At 38.7% G+C, this 18,589-nt stretch overlaps 1 protein-coding gene across 3 annotated transcripts in view; it reads left to right on the top strand.

Annotated features, from left to right (window-relative positions):
- Nucleotides 1–18,031, top strand: part of PIK3CB (phosphatidylinositol-4,5-bisphosphate 3-kinase catalytic subunit beta) — a 182,221-nt gene extending 164,190 nt beyond the window's left edge. For all 3 annotated transcript variants that reach the window (XM_047098635.1, XM_047098638.1, XM_047098637.1), the window contains exons 20-24: nucleotides 12,237–12,404; nucleotides 13,440–13,563; nucleotides 14,661–14,806; nucleotides 16,056–16,188; nucleotides 16,464–18,031. In XM_047098635.1, the coding sequence (XP_046954591.1) occupies nucleotides 12,237–12,404; nucleotides 13,440–13,563; nucleotides 14,661–14,806; nucleotides 16,056–16,188; nucleotides 16,464–16,601 (709 nt within the window). In that variant the 3' untranslated portion in view covers nucleotides 16,602–18,031. The remainder of the gene's footprint in view (nucleotides 1–12,236; nucleotides 12,405–13,439; nucleotides 13,564–14,660; nucleotides 14,807–16,055; nucleotides 16,189–16,463) is intronic.
- Nucleotides 18,032–18,589: the final 558 nt, after the last annotated feature.

Below are 18,589 nucleotides of genomic sequence, written 5' to 3'. Positions count from 1 at the left end.
GCTTAACCGACTGAGCCACCCAGGCGCCCCTGTTCCCAGTTTTTAAGAGTCTCTTATGCTTTGGCTCTCTCCCACTCTAACCTATTTTTTTTTTCTTCCCCTCCCCCATGGGTTTCTGTTAAGTTTCTCAGGATCCATGTAAGAGTGAAAACATATGGTATTTGTCTTTCTCTGTTGGCTTATTTCACTTAGCATCACACTCTCCAGTTCCATCCATGTTGCTACAAAAGGCCATTTTTCATTCTTTCTCATTGCCATGTAGTACTCCATTGTGTATATAAACCACAATTTCTTTATCCATTCATCCGTTGATGGACATTTAGGCTCTTTCCATAATTTGGCTATTGTTGAGAGTGCTGCTATAAACATTGGGGTACAAGTGCCCCTATGCATCAGTACTCCTGTATCCCTTGGGTAAATTCCTAGCAGTGCTACTGCTGGGTCATAAGGTAGGTCTATTTTTAATTTTTTGTGGAACCTCCACACTGTTTTCCAGAGTGGCTATACCAGTTTGCATTCCCACCAACAGTGCAAGAGGGTTCCCGTTTCTCCACATCCTCTCCAGCATCTATAGTCTCCTGATTTGTTCATTATGGTCACTCTGACCAAACCACACTCTGAGGTGTGGTTTTGATTTGTATTTCCCTGATAAGGAGCGACGTTGAGCATCTTTTCATGTGCCTGTTGGCCATCTGGATGTCTTCTTTAGAGAAGTGTCTATTCATGTTTTCTGCCCATTTCTTCACTGGATTATTTGTTTTTCGGGTGTGGAGTTTGGTGAGCTCTTTATAGATTTTGGATACTAGCCCTTTGTCCGATATGTCATTTGCAAATATCTTTTCCCATTCCGTCCAACTGACTTTTTTAAAAAAGGAATTAAACACGCAGATAAAATTTTAATGCATTCTCATTCTATCCTACTTTCTCACATCTCAGAATTAACCACTATTCTAAAGCTATAATATATAGATTTTTGTGCTTTACTTATACATTTTGTATCCATTGTATGTTTTGAACTTTAAATGCTATCATACCACATGCAACTTTTACTTTTTTCTCACAACATTTTTCGGGATTTAATAAGATTAATATGTGATGTTCTAATTTGTTATTTTCACTTCTTTATTAATGTTTTGAATAAATATAAAAGTTTATCCATTCTTTTGTTAATAGCTATTTACATTCATTGTTTTTTCCAACAATAACAAAAAATTTGTTGGAGTTTGAACACTTGTAAATAGCTCACCATTCACATATGGAAGATGTCTTTAGTTTATAATAGCTGGAAGTGGAATTGCTTACTCATAAATGAGACATATGTATTTTCTTTTTTTATTTTTATTTTTATTTTATTTTTTTAATGTTTATTTATTTTTGAGACAGAGACAGAGCATGAACGGGGGAGGGTCAGAGAGAGAGGGAGACACAGAATCCGAAGCAGGCTCCAGGCTCTGAGCTGTCAGCACAGAGCCCGACGCGGGGCTCGAACTCACGGACCACGAGATCATGACCTGAGCCGAAGTCAGACGCTTAACTGAGCCACCCCGGCGCCCCGAGACATATGTATTTTCAACTTTACCACCATTGTCCAAATGGTTGTACCAGTGTTGTTTCCACCCAGAAGTATCTCCTTGCCAGTTAACTTGGTGATTTTTTGCAAATCTAATGGATATAACATGGTATCTCCATAGAACTTTAATTTGCATTTCTTTTATTAATATTTTGGTTCAGTATTGTTTTCATTGTTGAAAAGTACTGTGTTTTCCATTGCTATAAATTACCTAGGTTCCTTAGGGGTTTATACTTTTTAGTACATTATTTAAAAAAAAATATTTTTCTCTGTGCAATTATTTTCAAGGATATTCTTCTATAGTTTATTTTGCAAATTTTATTTGCAAAGTTAGTGTGCTTTCTCCTCTTCCCTTTCTGCAAAGATTTGGTTCTGGTGTTGATTTTGGAGTCTAGGTCTTTTTGACTACTGGTTTTTCTTATTGATTATTGGACTTACCAGATTTTTTTCCCCTCTTGAGTCAGTCTAGAGGTTAAGAATTGTCTAGTTGATCAGTATTTTCCATTTACTGTCATACATTTTTTAGAATAGCCTTTTCTTTCTTTCTTTCTTTCTTTCTTTCTTTCTTTCTTTCTTTCTTTCTTTCTTTCTTTCTTTCTTTCTTTCACGTTTATTTTGAGAGAGAGAGAGAGAGTGTACACACAAGCATGGGAGTAGTGGGGAGACAGAGAATCTCCAGCAAGCTCTGTGCTGTCAGTGCAGAGCCTGATGGGGAACTTTATCCTATGAACTGTGCATTCGTGACCTGAGCCGAAATCAAGAGTCAGACGTTTAACTGACTGAGCCACCAAGGTACCCCAAGACTATTCTTTCTTCAGTAAGTTGTCTTGGCACTCTTGTCATGCATCAACTGACTATAAATGTGAGGGTTTTTACCTAAACTCTAAATTCTTTTTCATTGCTTTACATGTTTGTTTTTATGCACATTCTTGATTCCTGTGCTTTGTATTAAGTTTTGAAATTCAGAAGTGAGTCCTCCAACTTCTGTTCATTCTCTTTATTTATCTGGGAAATCTTAATTTCTCCTTTGTTTTTGAAGAATACTTTTACTGGAATTTGAATTCTCTGTTTTCAGTCTTTCACCACATTTTAACATGTCCTCCCACTGCTTTCATGCCTCCAAGATTTCTGATGAGAAATTATTTAATTTGGCAGGGGGTGAGGGGAATCCCTGTAAGGGATTGGTCACATCTCTCTTATTGTTTTCAAGATACTGGCCTTTTTTTTTTTTTTCCTTAATGTTTATTTTTGAGAGAGAGAGAGAGAGCATGAACAGGGGAGGGGCAGAGAGAGAAGGAGACACAGAATCTGAAGCAGGCTCCAGGTTCTGAGCTGTCAGCACAGAGCCCAACATGGGGCTTGAACTCACAAACTGTGAAATCATGACCCTGAGCCGAAGTTGGACACTTAACCGACTGAGCCACCAAGGTGCCCCAGTGTTTTGGGTTTTTTTTTTTAATGTTTATTTATTTTATTTTGACAGAGAGAGAACACACACATGTGAACTGTGGGAGGGCAGAGAGAGGGAGAAGGAGAGAGAAAATCCTAAGCAGGCTCCGTGCTGTCAGCACAGAGCCCGATGTGGGGCTTAATCTCACAAACCATGAGATCATGACCTGAGCCGAAATCACGAGTTGGACGCTTAAGCGAATGAGCCACTCAAGTACCCCTCAAGATTCTGTTATTTGAATCTTGACAGTTTGGTTATAATATATTTAGTCCTTCTTGGAGTTTGTTTGACTTTGAATTCATTGAGCCTCTTGGATATGTAGATTATTGTTTTTCATTAAATTTCAGAAGTTTTTAGCTTTTTTCATATACCTTTTTGCCTTTTTTCTCTCTGTACAACCATTATGTACTTGCTGGTTGTGTTAATTTTTCATTATTTTCCTTTTGTTCCTCTGATTGGATACTTGATCTGTCTTAAAGTTTGCGGATTTTTTTCTCACTGCTGCTCAAATCTGGTATTGTGTCTGTCTAGTGAATTTTATATTTCAGTTCTCCTTTTTAACTCCAGAATTTTTATTTGGGTAATTTAAATTTGTTTCATTTGTTTCTTTTTTAAAAAACTTAAAAAAATATTTATTTATTTTTGAGAGGCAGAGCGGGGGAGGGGCAGAGAGAAAGGAGACAGAGATTCTGAAGCAGGCTCCAGGCTCTGAGCTGTCGGCACAGAGCCCGACGCAGGGCTGGAACTGAGGAACCATGAGATCATGACCTGAGCTGAAGTTGGATGCTTAACTGACTAAGCCACCCAAGCACCCCTAAATAATTTGTTTCTTAATAATAGAGACTATATGATCATAATTCATCATTCTCAGGCTTTCCTTTCCTTTAGTTCTTTAGACATGATTTCTTTTAGTTCTTTGAATATACTTAAAATAAGTGTTTTTACATTTTTGTCTAGGGGCACCTGGTATTCTGACCTGTTACTTTTTACAAATCTGCTGTCAGTCTGAATGGTATTTTTTTACCCCAATGCAGAAAACAAATTTCTCTTAGCCTTTGGTTTCTGCAGTTTTACTATAGTTTGTTAGTGTATGGATTTCTTTTTATCTTTTCTCCCCTATTCTCAGTGTATCTCTACAATTAGCGAAAATACAGCTTGTTTTAGTTCCTATAAAACTCTCACAGTCTTCTGCAGCTTTAATAGAGGTGTGTTGGATTTTCCTGTTTTGTCCTGCATGTCTCTTGACCTGTCTTACCTATTTCCCACTTTTATGTGCCATTCTTTGTAGTTTCTTGTTTACTGTCTTTCCAGTTCACTAAATTTCTCTTCTGCATTGTCCAGTTTCATTTCCTTGCGTAGTTAATAATGTTTGGTTTTGAATTCATTGTTAGTGTCGACTGTGTTTTCTCTGAGGGGTCCTTTGCTCCCTAGGGTATGAAAGTACCCTCCAAAAATGAGTTTGTGCTTAATTTCTACTGTTCCCCAAGGTCTTTACACACAATCAGTCGGTTTTTATTTTAACTCTTAGCCTTCATGCTCTCATATTTCATAGATAGTTTATACTTGGATCTCATGAGAATGTAAGAAGGCTTGAGTTTCTGCATTTTCATGAAAGTTCCCCTCCTCCCCCCATCTAGTGCGCAAGGTAGATGGCAGACTTTCATGCCACATCTTCTGGTCAGTGAGCAGACATTTTCTAGTTCCCTTTTCATACACTTGACAGCGCTAGCGCTTTCAGATCCCCAGCTTTGTTTAGGATCACAGGTCTAGATCCTGTCTCTTATGGGCCCAAGGCCATAGCTCTCTTCTCATGGACATTAAATTGTCAACCAAGTTAGTAGTTTGCTCAGCCAGTGCTATGAATAGTTTCTGGGACCCAGAGTTCTCCTTTTCTTTCTTTATTTACCATAACTATTTATAAAACCTCTTTTACTTTATCTGTAATTTTTATGTGTTTTAGAATCTACAGCAACTTAGGCCACAAGTTTGTTGGAAATAGTTATACTTGACATTGACTTTATTCTTATAAGTATTTCCTGATTAAGTTTTGAAATTTGAATTGTTTTCTTCATAACTAAATATATTTTAGGGTTTTTAAACTTAAGACACTTGTGGGGCGCCTGCATGGCTCAGTTGGTTGGGCATCTGACTCTTGGTTTTGGCTCAGATCAGGATCTCACAGTTCCTGGGTTCGAGTCCCACATCAGGCTCTGTGCTGACAGCATGGAGCCTGCTTGGGATTCTCTCTCTCTCTCTCTCTCTCTCTCTCTCCCTCCCTCCCTCCCTCCCTCCCTCCCTCCCTCCCTCCTCTCTTCTCTCTACCCTCCCCCACTCATGCTGTCTCTGTCTCTCTCCAAATAAATAAATAAATTTTAAAAATTAAAAAAAAAAAATCCTTGCTAAACCAGGCATAGTATTAGGTTCTTCACCTATGTAATGTCATGTAAGTTAAAAATACTCTATGAGGTGGTATTATTCTTTTTTAGCAGATGAGGAAAATTAAGACTAAAGGGATTTTTTTAATTTAATTTTATTTTTTTATTTTTTTAAGAGAGGGCACAAGTGGGGGAGAGGGGCAGAGGGGCAGAGGGAGAGAGAGAATCTTAAGCAGGCTCCACCCTTAGGTCTCTATCCCACAACTCTGGGATCATGACCTGAGCTGAAATCAAGAGTCAGTCCCTCAATCACTTGAGCCACCAGGTGCCCCAAGGCTCAAGGGATATTAAACAATTTGTCAAATGTTACAAAAATATTAATTGAAGGAGCCAAGTTCATATCCAGGTCTATCAGACTGTACACTTGATGTTATTTCTTCATTTTACCAGTCTAAGCAAGAAAACAGTCATGGGAAGACATGTTTAGTAGTAACCCTTTGTTTATCACAGTGTTGTGGTGCCCCAAATAGTAATTTTCCATTGATTTGAGGTTTTATTTCTTTAAAGAAAGCAAGAGTTTTCTAGTCTTGGATCCTTGCAGGATAAACTTTTTAGTGCTGTTGAAGTAGAAAGAGCAATTTGCTGTTGGTGTTTTTCCTTTTATGGGACTTACAGATATGATTGGAATAAGGGAGTGAGATTATAATGTATCTAAAAAGGACCATTTGAGCATTATAAGTGACAGACTTTTGCTTTTATTTTTTTTTAATTTTTTTTTTAACATTTATTTATTTTTGAGACAGAGAGAGACAGAGCATGAACGGGGGAGGGGCAGAGAGAGAGGGAGACACAGAATCGGAAGCAGGCTCCAGGCTCTGAGCTGTCAGCCCAGAGCCTGACGTGGGGCTCGAACTCACGGACCGCGAGATCGTGACCTGAGCTGAAGTCGGACGCTCAACCGACTGAGCCACCCAGGCGCCCCAGACTTTTGCTTTTAAATTAGGAGGAATTTATAATATAATGGTGTAAAAAAATAGAATTAGTTTTGCATAGGTATCAAGTTTTTTAGTCAACCACATACATGTAAGAAATACTGGATGGATAAGAGGAATGGGTGGTTGTGAATTCTGCCTGAGGAACATAAACCCAGAGGGTCTGGTCTACACTGTCCCCCAGCGCACCCCCTACTTTTTGTATATAAAGTTGTATTGGCACAGCCACAGCCCATTTGTTTACATACCATCTTGTGGCTGCTTTTATACTGTAACTGCAGAATTGAGTAGTGACCTGATAGTCTGTAATATTTACTCTCCGGCTTAATCTCCAAAAGATTGCTGACCCTTCCTATAAAGTAAACTGCCGCAAAAATGATTTTATCATTTTATCAAATGATTTGATGCCAGGCCATATCCAAGGACTCAGAGAAGGTCCTGCAGGAACAGCCAAGAGGGTCCCTGGTTTCACACAGGATAGAAATTATTTGGGAGCCAGCAGGTGGTGGAAGAATTTTTTGAAGATAAAGGGAGAGCAGATACAGATGAACCGTCTAGAACACTGGGAAAGGAAAGGAGCATGAGTATGGTTTTATCTGAGGTGTGGGGGTTTTTACTGGGGACAGTCGTGTGGTGTACATGTCCTCTCAGGCGTCCAGGAACCAGGTAGAACAAGGACAGAGGCCAGGTGTCTATCAGAGTCACTTGTTTCTTGAAACCAGTGGTCTTGGCATTGAGATGCCTAGCGCCAGTGGTTTTGATATTACCAATTTTGCTGGAAGACTCCAAAGATACCATTCTTTGTCCCTTATGAGGAGGACATGCATTAAGGCATATGTAGGGCCGGGGTGCAGGTCCTAGTAAGAAGAGAAGCAGGAAAAAAAGCAAAGGGAACAAAAGAGCTTTTTCTTTCGTGAGTCCCTTTGGTTTCCCTGTCTCCCTTCCATTGCCTTAATTAAAAATTCCCAACCACGTTCTTTTCTCTTTGCTGTTTTATTTTACCCATTCTATTCAACTGTAAAATACATATAGCACCAAATGAAATTCATTGTGTGACCTCAGGCCAAGGGAGGAAACCACATGTGGGAGTGCTAGAAATAAACCTAGTGTCTCTCTTATGGGAAGCAACAAGTATCTAACAAGAAAAAGGAACTTGTCTGTCCAGGGAGATCTCTGCTGACTTTTTGTACTCTGACCCCATGTTTTTAAAATATGTGGAACTTTATTTAATTCTTTAGGGTTCATTTCCAAATGAATACCATTTTCTCACCAAACTTTTTTTACTCTTTCTATAAATATGCGTGCTTCACTGTTCCTATTGTTTGTTTTCTTTTGGCCAGCTGTTCAGGTTAAGCTGGGTCACATAGCACACACTCTTGTAAATTCAATCTCAAATCTTCAGGTACCTTCTATGCTGTATTACTTTGACCAGAATAGTTTAGTATTTGTAACAGTGCCATGTTAGCATGAAATAAAGTGCCTATTTCTCATTTTCATTTTTCTCTGATGTCCCAAAGATACTCTTTTTTTTTTTTAATTTTTTTTTTTTCTTTTCAACGTTTTTATTTATTTTTGGGACAGAGAGAGACAGAGCATGAACGGGGGAGGGGCAGAGAGAGAGGGAGACACAGAATCGGAAACAGGCTCCAGGCTCCGAGCCATCAGCCCAGAGCCTGACGCGGGGCTCAAACTCACGGACCGCGAGATCGTGACCTGGCTGAAGTCGGACGCTTAACCGACTGCGCCACCCAGGCGCCCCTTTACTTCCTTTTTAAGAGTGCTAATCAACACTTCTGTAATGACACTGGTAATAGCAGTCTTGGAAGGATTAGGGAAGAATATGGAAACAATGCAAACATTAGGTAAAGGAATTACACTTTCCTCTTTTGGAGGCAAGGGGCTAAGTTACCACTCAGATTGGGTCAATATGTCAGAGTCAAGGCCCGAGGAAACTTTCTACATACTCATTAAGAGTAGGGTTATGGGGCTGCCATCCCCTCAGCTGTAGAATTTATATTTTAATTCTTGATTAGTGGAAAGATAACAAAGTGCTCCTTGGATCAGAGAGTCTGAGAAAGGAAGGGAAACATTACCAGTTGTTCTTATGGCCTTTATAAAGTTGAGTGCAAAACAGGCCCATGTAAGATGATCAGGGCTCTAAGAGTTTGTCCCCAGCCTGACTTCTGTCAAACTGTCTGTCTGACAAGGATGTTTTTTCCTTCCCATTGTGAGAGTTTCATCCTCAAGACACTGAATGCTTTTATCATTGCACGCTTTTGAAGAGGAAGTTGTTGGATTTTTGCCCAGTTTGGCTGCAAGTGAGGTGGGAGGAGAAGCAGGAAAGTGAGCCAAAGTGCAGTTAAACCACGCAGTGTTTGCCTCACATGTGTTGTGTCATGATAAGAATAGGGGTGTTGGGAAAGCTTCCATGCTCCAAGCTACTTTGCTTATTGAAAGGTAACTTTTTAAAGGAAACAAAAACAAAAACAAAACAAAAACAGATGAAAAGCAGTCTGTTGGTATATCACACTGCCAGCATGTAGTTTTGTGATTCTGTTCCCGACCTTACTTTGTTAGAACTAAGAAAGTGCTTAGAAGAGGCATAAAATAATTGAATTCTTGGTTGTATCGAAATTTAGGGACTGTTTATTAAAATCGGCTCTTTTATCTGATTATTAGACACAGTAACACATTCATACATTCTCTGACACACACACACACACACACACACACACACACACACACACACACACACACCTCTTTCATAAAGTCCTTCAAAGCTTTCTGAGTGTCTTTAGCAGAATGACAGAAGTTCTTACATGGCCTATAGGGCCCTGCATAGTCTTTCCAACACTGATGGTTTCTGGTCCTCACCTTGCCTTTGCACTCCTCCTTGTATTTTCCTCTAGCTGTGCTGTCCTTCCTACTCATCAAGATGCTGCCTAACTCTCGACATGTTCTCACAGCAATTCTCATTCAGAGATCACATGCACATTGTGCATTTGTGCCTTGTCTGCTCAGTGAGCGCAAGGACTGCTTTTTTTTTTTTTTTTGCTCCTTTTTGTGTCACCAGCAGCAAACAATGCTTGGCACTTAGCTGTACCCATATATTAATTGAGTCCATGAATTTCACCATTGCATTTTCTCTAGTCACCTTTTATTTGAACTTCCCAAGGTATCACATTCCATTTTGGAGTCACTGTAATGGTAATACAGTTTTTACAAAACTGGAGAAGATGTTTACAGCCAAAAGAAGAAAAGGATAATGTTAATATGTAAAGATGTCCTATGTATCACTAATGAAAATATTTAAAACCCTAATAAATAGGGAAAGAGTGTAAATACTCAGTTCACAAAAGAAATTATTTTTAAATGACTAAAAGAGGTGCACCTGGGTGGTTCCGTTGGTTAAGTGTCTGACTCTTGATTTCCGCTCAGGTCATGATCTCACAGTTCACGAGATTGAGCCCTGCATAGGGCTCTGCGCTGACAATGCAGAACCTGCTTGAGATTCTCTCTCTCCCTCTCTCTGTCTCTCCCCCACTCGTGCACGTGCTCACTCTCTTAAAATAAATAAACAAACAAACATTTTTTAAACAATGGCTAAAAGAGACCTGAGAAAATGTTTATTTTCATTAGGGATCGTATAAATGAAATTCAAAGCAAAGTGCTACCTATCGATTTAGCAAAAATTATTTTAACAAGAACAGCTCGAGAGGGCTGTTACACGGTCAGTGATTCTAGAGACTGTGTTAAGTTATAAAGAGAGTTTTAGAGCCACACAGACTTGTTTTAGATCTTAGACTTAGTTAAATATGTGACCTTTTCCAAGTTACTTTTGTTTCTCATTTGTAAAATTGAGATCTTACCTTACAAGGATTTTTATTATTAAATTTGTCTATTCATTCAAAAATATTTAGGGGCGCCTGGGTGACTCATTCTGTTGAGTGTCTGATTTCGGCTCAGGTCATGATCTCACAGCTTGTGAGTTCAAGGCCCACAATGGGCTCTGTGCTGACAGCTCAGGGCCTGGAGCCTGCTTCAGATTCTGTGTCTCCCTCTCTCTCTCTCTCTGCCCCTCCCCTGCTTCTCTCTCTCAAAAATAAACATTAAAAAAATTTTTTTTAATTTATTGAGTGTCTACTTTGTGCTAGGCACATTCTCAGGCACTGGGGATATAGCAGGGAACAAAACATCCCTGCCTGGTAGAACTTTCATCCTAGTGGTAGAGAGAGAGACTGTAAGCAAACACATAAATAAAATGTGCAAGATGTTTGGATTGTGTTGAAGGCTAAAGAGGAAATAAAGTGGGGAAGAGATAGTAAGTATTATGTCACAGACAGTGTCACAATTTCAGATAGGATGATCAGGAATTTCTCACTGAGACAGTAACATTTCAGCAAAGGTGTCAAAGAGGGTCATGTAGATGTCTTGGGTAAAGAAGTAAATCATGTAGAAGTCTTAGGGAAAGATGTGCTAGGCAGAGAAAATAACACATGTAAAGGAATGAGGGAATATTATGCCTGATCTGCTTGAGGAATAGCAAGGAAGCTGGTGTAGTAGGGATAAAGTGAGCAAGAGGGAGGATACTAGGAGAGGTGAAGTGGGACCAGATTGAAGGCTGGCTTTGTGAACTAGGCAAACATGTCGGCTTTCACCCTAAGGTGGAAAGCCTTTGCAGAAATTGACATGGAGTGACATAATATGCATACTTTTAAAATGGATTAGTGATGGGTATTGAAGAGGGCATCTTTTGGGATGAGCACTGGGTGTTGTATGGAAACCAATTTGACAATAAATTTCATATATTGAAAAATAGATAAAATAAAATGGATTATATTGCTGTTGCATTTTTTTTTAATGTTCATTCATTTTTGAGAGACAGAAAGTGAGAGAGTGCACGAGTTAGGGAGGGCCTGAGAGAGAGGGAGATGCAGAATTTGAAGCAGGCTCCATGCTCTGAGCTGTCAGCATAGAGCCTGATGCAGGGCTGGAACTCATAAACGAGATCATGACCTGAGCTGATGTCAGACTGACTCAGACTTAACCGACTGAGCCACCCAGGCACCCCTGTATTGCTGTTGCATTTAAAACAGACTATGATGTGGAAGCAGACTAATAAGGAAACTTGAATAATTGAGTAAGGGTTGATAGTGGCTTGGTCTATGGTAGAAGCAGAAGGAAGAGTAGAGGCAGAGAAGTACTTTACACATTTTCAAGACAGGTAAATGCTGGGCATGAGATGAAGAGTCAAAGTTGACCTTAAGGTTGTGGGCTTGAACAACTAGAAGGATGGAGTTGCCATTCATTAAGCAAGGTAATGGGTAAAGTGCCTAGACCACTGCGTGGCACCTGTTTGTTACGTGCTCCATAAAGGGTGATTCCTTTCACCAAAAGTTAGAGTAAAAATGAAAGACTTTTTTTTTTTAAGGTTTAAAAAATTTATGTAAATAATCTCTACACCCCACATGGAACTAGAACTCATGACCCTGAGATCAAGAGTTGCACTCTTAGGACTGAGTCAGCCAGGTGCCCCAAAAACCTTTTTCTGATATGCTTCTGTCCATCTACATAAAAAAGTAGAATATTTCACCAGAATAACTAGATAACAAATTATACATTTAGCTAGTACATTGGCATTCTAGTAAATTACTCCATTTGTTGGCCGAGATTTACTCCCTAACAGAAAATAGAACTTGTATTTTTCCATATGACAATAATAGAAAAATGGCAAAGGTATCAATAGTAATAAAACTTTTAAAAACATCAAAGAAGAAACTTCCTCTATTAATGTTTCATTTTATGGATAACATACACATATGACTATGCCCATTTTTTTTCCCTTTCAGGATGCTGCCTTATGGCTGTTTAGCAACAGGAGACCGCTCTGGCCTCATCGAAGTTGTGAGCACCTCTGAAACAATTGCTGACATTCAGCTGAACAGTAGCAATGTGGCTGCAGCAGCGGCCTTCAACAAAGACGCCCTTCTGAACTGGCTTAAAGAATATAACTCTGGGTCAGTTTGTTTATCATTCTTCTGAACAAACAAACAGCCAAACAAATCACTATTCTTCCAAGTAGAATCAGCAGTGTCCTAGAGGAAATGGTAGTGTTATTTATTGCTTTATTTCAGGTTAGATCAGTGATAAATAGGCCTTCCTAAAGTCTTCCTAAAGATGGTTAGCATTAAATTCTACTTTATCTAGATCACATTTCAAAGCCTTGTAGTAGTTACAATCTAAGAATTTACCATTTTTAAAAATAATTTTTTTAAATGTGTCAACTTCTGTAATTACGTGAATGTATGTATGAACTTAGGTAAGTTTTCAGAGGATTTTTACAATAGAAGTAAATGAGTTTGTAGACTGTGATCTCTCCAAATTAAAAAATACAATGCTAGGAATTGTGTTATTAATGGTTACTGTGTTGGAAAAGTCCTGATCATAGGCAATTAAGGAATTTCACAGTGAGGGAAAACACTATAAATATTTTTGGCTAAAGACGTCAAAGGTGGACTTACATTTCATCATTGGCAAAATCCAAGGACTGGTATCTGAGAATTAGTTTTCAGATTTTGATCTTAAAACCTTGTCTCTAAAGGATCCGTATTACTAACTTCTAATTTGAGTCAGTGACTTGAACTGTTGAAAATTTAATAGTTAACTTTTCAATATGGAATTCTAGTGTTAGGTCAAACTGACCAAAAAAGGTTCAAATGCCCAGCATCATTGAGCAAAGCTGATGGTGACCTTGTATAATTACAGATATGAAGCTACTCCCAAGCCCAGGGAAACACAGCAGTTTGAATGGCTTAGGTCCATTATCTGGTTCCTGCTAATTCTTCTCTGCCCTGCTCCTGCAGTGATCACCCTCCCTCTCTTGGCTGATCCAGCATGTTTGGCTCATAGGGTTTTGGCAGCTCTGTGTTGCCTTTCTATTCACAATTAAAAAGGAAACAGAAGTGTGAATTGGGTCTCATCTCACACTTTTAGAGACTGAAAACCTTTGTTGCTTCTTTTTTTTTTTTCCTCTCTCTCTCTCTTGTATTCAGGGATGACCTAGACCGAGCCATTGAAGAGTTTACCTTGTCCTGTGCCGGCTACTGTGTAGCTTCTTATGTCCTTGGGATTGGTGATAGACATAGTGACAACATCATGGTCAAGAAAACCGGCCAGGTGAGCTGCTCCCCAGAGTCTGCCAGGGGCCTTGGTGATGCTGTTACATACAGCACAGTCTCTTGTGAAATTCAGGCAGGTTCTTTAGTGATTCTGGGAGTCATGTCTTTGTGCTTTCCTTTATTTCTCCATCCTTTATTTCACATACCATCTGCTTCATGTATTCATTGGTGTATTTGCTCAAAGTTAGGTGATAAGCCTTTAATGTTTGAAAAGTCAATTGCAGTTATTCAGAATGACCCTATTCTTTCAATATAAGATCTGGGGAAGAATTAGTGATAAGGACATAGGACACTAAGCCCCTCCTCCCCCCAAAAAAAACTTTGCCAAGGAAAAATATGGGCAAAAAAGAAAATGTAGTCATAGTACATACCATTGCCACATGCCTTAGCTTCGAAATGTATTTATATAGCCTGAAACTGTGATATAATATGCCTCATTGTATAGCATTGCATCAGCACAGAGTACTAAATCTTTACCTTCCATCATAAAAATAGTAATTCAAAATTAGGAAGTAAAAAATAAGAGTAAACATACCATTTTTGAAAATGGAAGAAAATCACATGAAAGATTGGGGAGAAGTTACCTCCAAGTGGTAGCACTCAAGGTGTTGAGGGGTTGGTGGGGCAAGAATGTACTCTCTTTTTTGTTTTTGTATGTAGAAATATTGACTGAAATAGTTTAATATGTGGAACTATTTGACTTTTTAAAATCAGACATGTTTATTATTTGGGTGTATTTTCCTTTTTAAAGATTTGTGTTTCCCACTGAGTAAATGTAGTTTAATATTAGGTCCAGGTTGTTATTAAGAATAAAAGATCTATGCATGTTAGAAACACTCTTCCCATATGACCTCTTGCTTTTGAAAAGAGAGAAGGGCTCGTGAACATTTTATAATAATTGTTAAATCACTGTTGTATACCTGAAACTAATACAGTACTATTTATCAACTATATGTCAATGAAAAGAGAGAGAAAAGAGAGGGAAACTATACATCAAGAAAAGTTGAGGACCAGTGTAGTATTGGGGGTCTAGGACTGCTGAGATCTTGCCTTTCTATTTGGAACCAGAGAAATTAAATCCTATTTGTTTCCCAGCTCTTCCACATTGACTTTGGACATATTCTTGGAAATTTCAAGTCTAAATTTGGCATTAAAAGGGAACGAGTGCCTTTTATTCTTACCTATGATTTCATTCATGTGATTCAACAAGGAAAAACAGGAAACACAGAAAAATTTGGCCGGTGAGTATTGCCCTCATGTCATGGATAAACATCTGACATTTTCTCATCTGACTAGCTAGACTAGCATTTCTTAGCTGAGATATATTTAGTTCAGGGAAACAGACTGCTACCTGGGAGGCTTTGGGGGAATTTGCCTGTCAGATCCATGTTCTGGTGTAGAGAGGGGAAATAGAATCTAGAAATTTGAAATAAGCTACTATGTTTTATTCTAAGAGTATACCACTTTTTACCTGTCTTAGAGAATTTTCTGAAACTGTTAAGACATTTCATAATAAGATGCTGAGAGAGGCAGCCATTTTGCTCTCATTCTAAGGGAGCCCGGGCTCAGGACTTTGTAATCTCTGGTCTAGTCCTCACTATTTGTATGTTTCTTCTTGTCTTCGTTTCTTCACCTTAAAATAGGGACATAGGGCGCCTGGGTGGCTTAGTCAGTTAAATGTCCAACTCTTGATTTTGGCTCAGGTCATGATCTCACAGTCATGAGATTGAGCCCCACGTTGGGCTCCATGCTGTCAGCGGATTCTCTCTCCCGCTCTGCACCTCTCTCTCTCTCTCTCTGTCTCTCACTCACAAAAATATAAATAAATAAAATAGAGACAAAAATAAATTTTAGGGCTATTATGATAATTAAAGTTATATGATATGACCAACTCATACTATATGCTTGCCAAATGATTGCTATTATTTCTATTTCTGCCTGAGTTTCTGCATAATATATATCTGGGTTCATTTTTCTTTTTGGCAAAATTAGGGAGATAGCATCGGATGATTCTCTTGAATAATTGTCTTTAAAAGGAGAGGGGGGGAAAGGCAAGATGATAGGGAGGTGTAGTGCAAAAGCACTGAAACTGACTTGGGGAAAATCAAACTAGTCTCTGGAGTTAGACTACAAATCTGGAGTCTAGAAATATGTTCAGAAATCCTCACAGGTTATAATTACCATTTGTTTTGTAACAGCTTTTAGGTCTCATAGAATTAAAAAACACAGAGTAAATGTTATATAGCCTTTTATTAGAATTTCAATTTAGTTGGGTTTTTGAAAAGATACGTGTGATTTTAGACATTCTATGTAAATTTTATTCTTGGGCCAATTTTCAAAGAGTTTTAAAAATCAGAAATGAACCTTTAGTTCAGTAGAAAACTTCTTGCTGTTATGGAAAGTCTAGATATGTCTGTCTTGTTTTCCTTTGTGAAATTTGCTCTCTCTCCTCTAACATCATGTTCTTGTGATTTGTTGTATCAACTCAAGTTTCCGCCAGTGTTGTGAGGATGCATATCTGATTTTACGACGTCACGGGAATCTCTTCATCACTCTTTTTGCACTGATGTTGACTGCAGGGCTTCCTGAGCTCACATCAGTCAAGGATATACAGTATCTTAAGGTATAAAACCCTTTTCTTTGTATATTGGAGTTTGTAGGCATGAAGCTCAGCTGTACCTGCCTATTTCATTCACATGTTCAAAGGGAATGGAACAGAGCCATTTCCTGTGAAACTGTTCCTGCCCAGGAGTGGTAGTGACAAGAAGCTGAGTAATTCTCTTGTGAGAACATGAAGCACACAGCTTCGTGATGGCTGGGGAGGCATGGCCGAGATTTCAACATTTGCATGTCACTATGGAGGATGTATACGATCAGATTTTTTCCTTTCATTTTTAGGACTCTCTTGCCTTAGGAAAGAGTGAAGAAGAAGCGCTTAAGCAATTTAAGCAAAAATTTGATGAGGCACTCAGGGAAAGCTGGACTACTAAAGTGAACTGGATGGCCCACACAGTTCGGAAAGACTACAGATCTTAATGATCAGCCTTTGCTCCTAATGTATTTGTTGGTTTTGTTTAGTTTTCATTTTGCACTTGCACTAAATTGAACATGACCCTGCCGGAGATGTTTTAAAGGGAATGAAATCCTAGAACTCATTTAAATTAAGAACAAGGCATCCCACAGAACCTAATCTGCACAGTTCCTGATGACCACCCTCTGCTTCATTGAATGCTTCCAAGATTCATCATGAAAACTCTCAACATTATGGATAATCATTTCCTGCTGACTTTGCACGCCGAGGAATGCTACTAGAGATTGTTTTCTGTCGTCGTCGTCTTCTTCTTCTTCTTCTTCTTCTTCTTCTTCTTCTTCTTCTTCTTTTTTTTTTTTTAAGTATTTGGTACTTTTCCAGAAGGGTGTAAATACTTCTTTTTGTATTGTGACCAAGTGTTATCACTCAGCCGACTTACCCACTCCTGGGCACTGGTAGTTGTTCTTATTTTCCAAATGAAGCTTAAAAGAAAGGTATCTTTCTTCCCCTTTTAAATTGTGTAAACTACAAATTATAACATAATTTGAAATTATGTTTTTTTTTTTTTTCAAAAGAAATCTCTAAATCTATGGAAACATTAATTCTTTTGTTGATATTTATCTACCAGGACAGCATCATTTCTAGCAGGCTTGCTGAAGACCTGCTGGTGAGGCAAATATAATATATATGTTGCATATATATTTATAAAATTTCTAGTGGGAGTTCTATATAGAAAGACATTTCTTTGGTTTTTTTTTTCAGTCTGTGTTTTAAAGTTTTACAAAAAGAAGAGCTTTTTCCTAAGTTACTTTTTTTAGTTAGCTATGTGATCCAGTTCTTCCAGTTGCTTCTGTAATGAGGCACATAGTACTTGTCAGTTTTTACATGGTATCTATGAAAGAGTTCATTTCATAGAGCATAATACTTGAGCAAATGCATCCAATACAGAAAGCAAATGAAAAGGAAACTATTTATGGAATCATCTCCACACCTAAAATTCAGTATTTTAGTAAAATGCCAGCTGTTCTTACTGTATTTATTAAAACTTGTAATAATGTGATTTTTTCAAGGATATTAGCTCAAATTGAAATGGTTTCATGCCACATGGAATTCTTTAATTTATTTTATTTGTTGAGGTACCATATCTTTAGGGTGCTAGATGGCAAATAATGTTAATATGTGCAATAAGAACTACTGGTTTGAATGTGTAAACGGATGCTCTTTCTGAGTACTGGCAATATCCATCAAAACTACTGCTTTTTCTCCAAAGACTTTTGGGAGCTCTCAGTCCTCAGTGACATGAGAAAGAGAACTGATTATTTGCCCTGTGACTGAGTTTTCTATAGGAATTTTATTAAAGATTGTTTAATTTTGTTGTCCTCCTTCATGTTCTCAGTCAAATAAATGGGTGAGCTGGTTTCAGCTGCTCTTGGGATTTGTGGGCTGCTTCTTTATGGACAGCACAGGCCTTTAGATCTTGGCACTGGGACTCTAAGAAATGGCCAAGTTAAGGGACAAATCAATCTGAGGAATAGGCTGAGGCTCATGGTCTCTTCTCTGACTTCTACCTCTGCTTCCCAGCCCCAACAGGCAGTGTGGGAAGCCTCTTGGACCATAGTTGGTGCCTGAGGCTCATCAAGTTTCCATACCTTTGTGTGAGGTACCCTGAGGTTGGGGAGAATGCCTGTTCAGTTACTCAGTACCCAAGCCAAGGCCAGACTGTGGCCACTTTGTAGCTCTCTTCCATGGGGCAGATGTTCAGGGGAAGTCATAGTTTCTTAGAAATAAGTCAGCCGAGGATGGAGATTGACCTCTAAACTGACCATTCAGGGCTGGTCCAAACTCAGTGAGAGTTCCAGGAATAGGACTGTGAAGGATAGATTTGTTCAAGGCTCTTTGTCTGGTAGCAGTCTACCATTACATGCACTAGGTCGCAGGTCAGGAGTTTGGAGACTGGTGAATGTTGCCAGCTGGAAGTGGGCCCCACTGCTTC

Source organism: Lynx rufus, unplaced genomic scaffold (assembly GCF_022079265.1).
Source record: "Lynx rufus isolate CCGP_SWC_20201006 ecotype Redwood Valley unplaced genomic scaffold, mLynRuf1.p SCAF_5, whole genome shotgun sequence".
In the NCBI taxonomy this organism is placed as follows: domain Eukaryota; kingdom Metazoa; phylum Chordata; class Mammalia; order Carnivora; family Felidae; genus Lynx; species Lynx rufus.
Note: the sequence above shows the minus strand (reverse complement) of the source record. Positions and strands in the feature narration are given on the sequence as shown.